We start from the raw sequence: 9,473 nt of genomic DNA, 5'->3' as shown, positions 1-9,473 counted from the left end.
AATTTCGTTCCGGAAAAGAATATCCGGAACACATATTTCGAAATTTTTTTTTAAGGACAGTTTCGTCTTTTCCGCTGGGATCGGGTGCAGTGATATGGTTCAGGAAGCAATTGCCATGTAATGAAATCTAAATTGTTCAACAAGGGCTTGTTTAAGTTTGACAACGGGGCATAAAAAACTTTTCCAGCAGATACTATTGTGTTTCGGAAATAAAAATCCAAAAAACTCACAATACAAAAAAATGTTTCTAAAAAAAACTGAACATATTCTACATAAGGAGTTCGGAAAACATATTCTACAAAAGGAATGTATTCCATTTTATTTAAGGGCATTTTCTTCTTTTTTTATACTGAAATTGGGAAGTAATTTTAAAACGTTTCATTGTAATTCAGTGTGTTGATTTTGTACAAACTATCAGCAACTGGAAGGAGAAGACCATTAAGCTCCATATACATGCATTGATAATGTGGGGCGTGAAGAATTTGCTGGTAAAAGACTAAATCGAGATACCATACATTCCACGCTCTGCATAACCTTGCTAAGACTGGACTTATATATTAGCATGGTTATAATGTTTATAACTACTCCTCTTTTACGAGTACTGGATAATTTTCTTACAGAGCTGGAATTTATGGATTAGTTTTTTGTCGTTATTTTTCTCACAATACCAAATGACAACTAATACATTTTGAATGACAATTATTACAAAACAAAAGTTATAATTATAGATTTAAATAATGAAAATCTTTTTATTCCTACGTGAAAAACATTATATTTGGTTTAAATCACTTTTCATTAAAAGTATTAAAAAAATTAGAACATTAATTTTCCACCAATCATGAGTAACAAGTTGCAAATAACCTGAAAAATTTCAATGAGACACTAGTTGAAGGCCAAAATACTCAGTGTTCCAAAACTTTGATCTTGTTGAGACAAGAATTCATGCCATCAGAATCGGCAGTAGAGAATCGATCACCAACCATGAGTTTGTACTGTTCAAAGTCTCGGCCTCTCGGCCAAGTCTTCTAAGGTCTCGGCCTCTCGGTCGTCTCGGCCAAACTTGCTCGATGACATTGCAAGTTTGGCCGAACGCCCCCTCGCTCGATTAACATCGCAAGTATTGGCCGAACGATTGCCCGCTTGCTCGATTAACATCGCAAGTTCCGGCCGATCGCTCACCTAATTTGCTCGATTAACATCGCAAGTGCGGGCCGACTGCTCACCAAACTTGATCGATGACATTGCAAGTATTGGACGAACGCCCGCTTGCTCGATTAACATCGCAAGTACTGGCCGAACGATTGCCCGCTTGCTCGATTAACATCGCAAGTTCCGGCCGGATGCTCACCAAATTTGCTCGATTAACATCGCAAGTATTGATCGACCGACTTCCCGCTTGCTCGACTATCATCGCAAGTAATGGTCGGCCGACCACTACATTTGTTCGATTAACATCGCAAGTAAGCTGGCCACCTATCCTTAGTTGTTCGATTAAAGATCACAATTAAATGGCCGATCGCCCGTACTTGTTCGATTAAAATCACAATTAAAAGACCGACCGCCTGTGTCCAACTTATTTGATCACACCCTGGGTCACGTCACACCTCGAGAAATGGAATAACCGCATGATCAAGGGAAACCGACCGACATCCATCATTAAAGACTCATCGGACATATCTAACACATCTGCCCTTGATGCCGAGACCTTAGAAGAGTTGGCCGAGACGACCGAGATGCCGAGACCTTAAAAGACTTGGCCGAGAAGCCGAGACCTGATAAGGCTTGGCCGAGACGGCCGAGAGGCCAAGACCTTAGAAGACTTGGCCGAGAGGCCGAGACGAGGCCACACCGAGAAAACTTTGTGCTCTATCACAACTCAAAACACGTGTGCGCACTATCGGGCTTCATGACTCAAAGCCCATTAAAAGACCCGGCCCGTATTTCCTGATCTGACATTATCTTCCAGGGTTTCTTTTTCTTCCTTCCATCGATGCTTTGTGTTCTGGGAATTCGAATCTTCAATTTGCCTCAGCGCGAAGGATCATGGTGGGATTCAGAAACAGATACATGGTGATGGAGGTTTTTGTCAACCCTAATAGAGACAAAGTGGGCAATGATTCTATTATAATTACACAGTTTAATGTCTCCAAAGCTGTGAAAGACAGCCTTTTGGAGAATTTTGGGGAGTGTGGTTTGGCTTCATCGTTGGGATCATTCCAAGGTAAGTGCTAATTTGTTTGATTTCATGCTTTTTTTTTTTTAATTCTACACAATTTGATTTTGATCGTATTAACATTTGCTTTTTGTTTTTTGTGTACAGTTAAGTATGTGAATTCAATTACCAATGTGTGTATAATTCGGGTATCAAGAGAGGACTATCAGAAAGTATGGTCTGCCATTACAATGGTCACAAACATTGCAAATTGCCGCGTCATGTTTAATTTGCTGGATTTGTCTGGTAAACAAAAATAAAATCCTGCTTCGTTGGTTTTTTTTTGGTTAATTTCTTTGGAAATATATTGGAATTGAACAAGGGAGAAAAGAAAAAAAGTGTGTGCTAGATATGATATCTCGTGGAAAAGGACAATTGTGAAAAAATCGGAAATTTTGCATTGTGCTATTGCTTTTTTTTTTTTTCTATTCAGTTTGATCCTCATGTCTACGTGTATCAGAAAAAAAATGTATAGAGAGGTTAGCCCCTTGGAAGGATTTCATTACCCTGGAGGGTCTGCTTTGTGATCATACCATAAACAAATTGGTCCAGATTTCGATTTAGAATCCTGTTATTTGCGGCACTACTGTTGTCAGAAAACCTTTGTTTATTATGCTGTCGCTCGTCTTTATCTTTCAACAACAAAAGAATGACTTCGTATTTTCATAACTTGTACATTTACGATGAAATTTATTATTTCAATAGAATGCTGAGCCTATCTTGCTATGGGGTTATGATTTACGATGAAATTTATTATTAAAACAAAGCTACTAACTGTGAAAACAAAAGACCTCAGGGTACCAATGTGAAAACAAAAGACATCAGGGTATCAATGTGAAAACAAAAAGCATGTGTATTATAACTATTGAAAGAAAATTGAGGTTTTGGATATTAGGCTTCCTATTATGAGGGGAGTGGAGCTTTGGGAGGGAAATTGGTTTGCAATAATTTGATATATGCAATTGTTGGGGTGACATGGACTGTGTGCTGCAGTCATATGTATATATAGATTAGTTATGCATTGCTTTTCTTACTTCCCAGTGCGGGTTAGGAGGGATAAGGATTTTATTTAAATCATTTATGCATTGTGTTGATGTATAAAGCATTATGTTTACAGCAATATGAATGAAACTCCAAAATTTTTTGGCATTTTTTATCAATTTGATTGAATCTAACTAGCCATTGGCCGTATTCATGATTTAAACATTTTCTTTCGCTTAAAGATTTGATGTTTAACATAAAATTATTATAAATCCTGATGTGAAATGTTAACTTGTGCTTCAGGAAGTATAAGGGCTTGTAAAAATGCTGCCTTGAAGTGTGAGGAATCAAAGTTTGAACAGTACAAACTCATGGTTGGTGATCGATTCTCTACTGCCGATTCTGATGGCATGAATTCTTGTCTCAACAAGATCAAAGTTTTGGAACACTGAATATTTGGCCTTCAACTAGTGTCTCATTGAAATTTTTCAGGTTATTTGCAACTTGTTTGCGTTCAATCACAAGTTGCCTCAGAATTCTAGGTTAAATTTTAATCTCTCTAATCATAGGGTATTTGTTCTCTCTGTGAGTTCAGTGCATTTCTGAGTTTACTGGTTATAGTAACTAGTGTATGTTATAGTTACAAGTTTCTTCCGTGAGAGAAGTGTCCTGGGAAAATATGTAAATTTGCGCCTTTGTAAAATAATACTAGATAGATTATTTCTAGTTATAGGAGACATAATTGCATAGGGAAACTTTTTCTCTTTTATATAGCCTGCAGCAAGTTTCTTCCATTCTTTCACTTCAATTTTCTAGATGTATAGGAACAGATGCATCTTCTTAATGATTTATTGGTTTGGTTTATAGTAAGCAAACACTCTAATGAATGTTTTGCTTGAAGTAAATTAGAGCTTGTATTCGTTATCACTTGTTAGATGAAACTTCAATTCTCTCAGCTCCCCTTCTGGAGCATCAACATCACATTGCAAATGCTCTCCCTTAGGAGCGACCGAGACCGTTGAAGACTCAACTGAGAAGGCCGAAGGCCACGGGTATTTGGCCGATGGCCGGCCCTCACCATGAGAATTTGGCCGATGGCCGAACCCCATTACAATTAACGCTCAAACCGAGATCAGTGAAGCTAATCCATCATCAAGAATTAGGTAATGCAACCCTAAGCGGTATCCACCCCGATAAACGGGCCCAACAAGGTAGGCCCACCAGAATAATATAAATAGCATGCATCCCAAGGAGTAAGGTATGTCATTTATTACGATTTGCCTACCTGAGAGCTGACCACCCGCTTTACTGACTTGAGCGTCGGAGTGCCTTCACAGGTACCCCCACCATCCGGTGTTCACCCGACGACCGAGCGCCGAGTGCCGAAGGATAAGCAGGAGGACGAGAAGAATCTCAGCTCACCACCCAGTCACCTGACCGACCGAGGGAAGGAGAAGAAGACTTCAATAGTTCTCTAGGTCCCATCTCCCTAGCAGGAACACTTTCCAAATATACTATTTTACCAATATACCTCCAGATAAATTAGAGATTATGATAGAAATCAGCTAACACTGATTCGGTCCATTATAGCAAATACTCATGACTAAACACTATAAATAAACATTCTTTAGAAGTATAATATACACTTTAATCAGTTTTCACTATATACTTTTAACACAGAGTACTTACTTGTCGGAGTACCTTCTTCAGGTCAACTTCGATCAACAATTTAAGAAGAAAATTTGAAGTGAGGAGCACCGAAATTATATAACTAATCTGAGATACTATCTAGACCCACTTTATCTATTTACCGTTTATCTATACAAATTTAATAATTAATAAATTCAGCAAAATTTTAGTATAATTTAAGAAAGTTTTGAAATATGAAAATAAATAAAAAGATTATAAATTTATTGAACTACGTTAACTTAAAGCATTGAAAATACGACATTGGAAAGAAAGTAAAAATAATAAAATATGTTTGTTTATTGAATTTGCTTGTGCACGTGTCCCGCAACGGATATTTTCCACTCACATGTTTTAAGGGCGCCACTTACTCACTAACTCTATGATTTTCAAAATTTCAAAACGACGCGTAATACGAGGAGAGATAAACGAGGCCACACCGAGAAAACTTTGTGCTCTATCACAACTCAAAACACGTGTGCGCACTATTGGGCTTCATGACTCAAAGCCCATTAAAAGACCCGGCCCGTATTCCCTGATCTGACATTATCTTCCAAGGTTTCTTTTTCTTCCTTCCATCGATGCGTTGTGTTCTGGGAATTCGAATCTTCAATTTGCCTCAGCGCGAAGGATCATGGTGGGATTCAGAAACAGATACATGGTGATGGAGGTTTTTGTCAACCCTAATAGAGATAAAGTGGGCAATGATTCTATTATAATTACACAGTTTAATGTCTCCAAAGCTGTGAAAGACAGCCTTTTGGAGAATTTTGGGGAGTGTGGTTTGGCTTCATCGTTGGGATCATTCCAAGGTAAGTGCTAATTTGTTTGATTTCATGCTTTTTTTTTTTAATTCTACACAATTTGATTTTGTAGCACACATATCCCTAAACACTAATCTATATATACATATGACTGCAGCACACAGTCCATGTCACCCCAACAATTGCATATATCAAATTATTGCAAACCAATTTCCCTCCCAAAGCTCCACTCCCCTCATAATAGGAAGCCTAATATCCAAAACCTCAATTTTCATTCAATAGTTATAATACACATGCTTTTTGTTTTCACATTGATACCCTGATGTCTTTTGTTTTCACATTGGTACCCTGAGGTCTTTTGTTTTCACAGTTAGTAGCTTTGTTTTAATAATAAATTTCATCGTAAATCATAACCCCATAGCAAGATAGGCTCAGCATTCTATTGAAATAATAAATTTCATCGTAAATGTACAAGTTATGAAAATACGAAGTCATTCTTTTGTTGTTGAAAGATAAAGACGAGCGACAGCATAATAAACAAAGGTTTTCTGACAACAGTAGTGCCGCAAATAACAGGATTCTAAATCGAAATCTGGACCAATTTGTTTATGGTATGATCACAAAGCAGACCCTCCAGGGTAATGAAATCCTTCCAAGGGGCTAACCTCTCTATACATTTTTTTTCTGATACACGTAGACATGAGGATCAAACTGAATAGAAAAAAAAAAGCAATAGCACAATGCAAAATTTCCGATTTTTTCACAATTTTCCTTTTCCACGAGATATCATATCTAGCACACACTTTTTTTCTTTTCTCCCTTGTTCAATTCCAATACATTTCCAAAGAAATTAACCAAAAAAAAACCAACGAAGCAGGATTTTATTTTTGTTTACCAGACAAATCCAGCAAATTAAACATGACGGGGCAGTTTGCAATGTTTGTGACCATTGTAATGGCAGACCATACTTTCTGATAGTCCTCTCTTGATACCCGAATTATACACACATTGGTAATTGAATTCACATACTTAACTGTACACAAAAAACAAAAAGCAAATGTTAATACGATCAAAATCAAATTGTGTAGAATTAAAAAAAGAAGAAGCATGAAATCAAACAAATTAGCACTTACCTTGGAATGATCCCAACGATGAAGCCAAACCACACTCCCCAAAATTCTCCAAAAGGCTGTCTTTCACAGCTTTGGAGACATTAAACTGTGTAATTATAATAGAATCATTGCCCACTTTGTCTCTATTAGGGTTGACAAAAACCTCCATCACCATGTATCTGTTTCTGAATCCCACCATGATCCTTCGCGCTGAGGCAAATTGAAGATTCGAATTCCCAGAACACAAAGCATCGATGGAAGGAAGAAAAAGAAACCCTAGAAGATAATGTCAGATCAGGAAATACGGGTCGGGTCTTTTAATGGGCTTTGAGTCATGAAGCCCAATAGTGCGCACACGTGTTTTGAGTTGTGATAGAGCACAAAGTTTTCTCGGTGTGGCCTCGTTTATCTCTCCTCGTATTACGCGTCGTTTTGAAATTTTGAAAATCATAGAGTTAGTGAGTAAGTGGCGCCCTTAAAACATGTGAGTGGAAAATATCCGTTGCGGGACACGTGCACAAGCAAATTCAATAAACAAACATATTTTATTATTTTTACTTTCTTTCCAATGTCGTATTTTCAATGCTTTAAGTTAACGTAGTTCAATAAATTTATAATCTTTTTATTTATTTTCATATTTCAAAACTTTCTTAAATTATACTAAAATTTTGCTGAATTTATTAATTATTAAATTTGTATAGATAAACGGTAAATAGATAAAGTGGGTCTAGATAGTATCTCAGATTAGTTATATAATTTCGGTGCTCCTCACTTCAAATTTTCTTCTTAAATTGTTGATCGAAGTTGACCTGAAGAAGGTACTCCGACAAGTAAGTACTCTGTGTTAAAAGTATATAGTGAAAACTGATTAAAGTGTATATTATACTTCTAAAGAATGTTTATTTATAGTGTTTAGTCATGAGTATTTGCTATAATGGACCGAATCAGTGTTAGCTGATTTCTATCATAATCTCTAATTTATCTGGAGGTATATTGGTAAAATAGTATATTTGGAAAGTGTTCCTGCTAGGGAGATGGGACCTAGAGCACTATTGAAGTCTTCTTCTCCTTCCCTCGGTCGGTCAGGTGACTGGGTGGTGAGCTGAGATTCTTCTCGTCCTCCTGCTTATCCTTCGGCACTCGGCGCTCGGTCGTCGGGTGAACACCGGATGGTGGGGGTACCTGTGAAGGCACTCCGACGCTCAAGTCAGTAAAGCGGGTGGTCAGCTCTCAGGTAGGCAAATCGTAATAAATGACATACCTTACTCCTTGGGATGCATGCTATTTATATTATTCTGGTGGGCCTACCTTGTTGGGCCCGTTTATCGGGGTGGATACCGCTTAGGGTTGCATTACCTAATTCTTGATGATGGATTAGCTTCACTGATCTCGGTTTGAGCGTTAATTGTAATGGGGTTCGGCCATCGGCCAAATTCTCATGGTGAGGGCCGGCCATCGGCCAAATACCCGTGGCCTTCGGCCTTCTCAGTTGAGTCTTCAACGGTCTCGGTCGCTCCTAAGGGAGAACATTTGCAATGTGATGTTGATGCTCCAGAAGGGGAGCTGAGAGAATTGAAGTTTCATCTAACAAGTGATAACGAATACAAGCTCTAATTTACTTCAAGCAAAACATTCATTAGAGTGTTTGCTTACTATAAACCAAACCAATAAATCATTAAGAAGATGCATCTGTTCCTATACATCTAGAAAATTGAAGTGAAAGAATGGAAGAAACTTGCTGCAGGCTATATAAAAGAGAAAAAGTTTCCCTATGCAATTATGTCTCCTATAACTAGAAATAATCTATCTAGTATTATTTTACAAAGGCGCAAATTTACATATTTTCCCAGGACACTTCTCTCACGGAAGAAACTTGTAACTATAACATACACTAGTTACTATAACCAGTAAACTCAGAAATGCACTGAACTCACAGAGAGAACAAATACCCTATGATTAGAGAGATTAAAATTTAACCTAGAATTCTGAGGCAACTTGTGATTGAACGCAAACAAGTTGCAAATAACCTGAAAAATTTCAATGAGACACTAGTTGAAGGCCAAATATTCAGTGTTCCAAAACTTTGATCTTGTTGAGACAAGAATTCATGCCATCAGAATCGGCAGTAGAGAATCGATCACCAACCATGAGTTTGTACTGTTCAAACTTTGATTCCTCACACTTCAAGGCAGCATTTTTACAAGCCCTTATACTTCCTGAAGCACAAGTTAACATTTCACATCAGGATTTATAATAATTTTATGTTAAACATCAAATCTTTAAGCGAAAGAAAATGTTTAAATCATGAATACGGCCAATGGCTAGTTAGATGCAATCAAATTGATAAAAAATGCCAAAAATTTTTGGAGTTTCATTCATATTGTTGTAAACATAATGCTTTATACATCAACACAATGCATAAATGATTTAAATAAAATCCTTATCCCTCCTAACCCGCACTGGGAAGTAAGAAAAGCAATGCATAACTAATCTATATATACATATGACTGCAGCACACAGTCCATGTCACCCCAACAATTGCATATATCAAATTATTGCAAACCAATTTCCTTTTCCACGAGATATCATATCTAGCACACACTTTTTTTCTTTTCTCCCTTGTTCAATTCCAATATATTTCCAAAGAAATTAACCAAAAAAAAACCAACGAAGCAGGATGAGACGGGTTGGAACTGTGGCCCGGTGCGATCGGGGAAG

At 37.4% G+C, this 9,473-nt stretch overlaps 1 protein-coding gene and 1 long non-coding RNA gene across 2 annotated transcripts; one reads left to right on the top strand and one right to left on the bottom strand.

Moving 5' to 3' along the window:
- The first annotated feature begins 1,955 nt into the window (after positions 1-1,955).
- LOC137839024 (putative ribonuclease P/MRP protein subunit POP5) lies at positions 1,956-3,987 on the top strand. Its single transcript, XM_090300456.1, has 3 exons — positions 1,956-2,221; positions 2,321-2,458; positions 3,497-3,987. Exons 1-3 carry the CDS (start codon positions 2,044-2,046, stop codon positions 3,643-3,645), a joined length of 465 nt encoding a protein of 154 aa, XP_090156582.1. The 5' UTR covers positions 1,956-2,043; the 3' UTR covers positions 3,646-3,987.
- A 2,075-nt stretch (positions 3,988-6,062) lies between these two features.
- LOC137817465 (uncharacterized) lies at positions 6,063-7,204 on the bottom strand. Its single transcript, XR_016519574.1, has 2 exons — positions 6,777-7,204; positions 6,063-6,676 (listed from the first exon to the last, which is right to left on the bottom strand). It is a non-coding gene; the product is annotated as an uncharacterized LOC137817465 (long non-coding RNA).
- Between the last annotated feature and the right edge of the window lie 2,269 nt (positions 7,205-9,473).

The sequence above is a fragment of the Phaseolus vulgaris genome, chromosome 3, assembly GCF_051622355.1.
Source record: "Phaseolus vulgaris cultivar YP4 chromosome 3, ASM5162235v1, whole genome shotgun sequence".
NCBI lineage: Eukaryota > Viridiplantae > Streptophyta > Magnoliopsida > Fabales > Fabaceae > Phaseolus > Phaseolus vulgaris.
The sequence above is the reverse complement of the archived record's forward strand: the minus strand, read 5'-3'. Positions and strand labels throughout refer to the sequence as shown.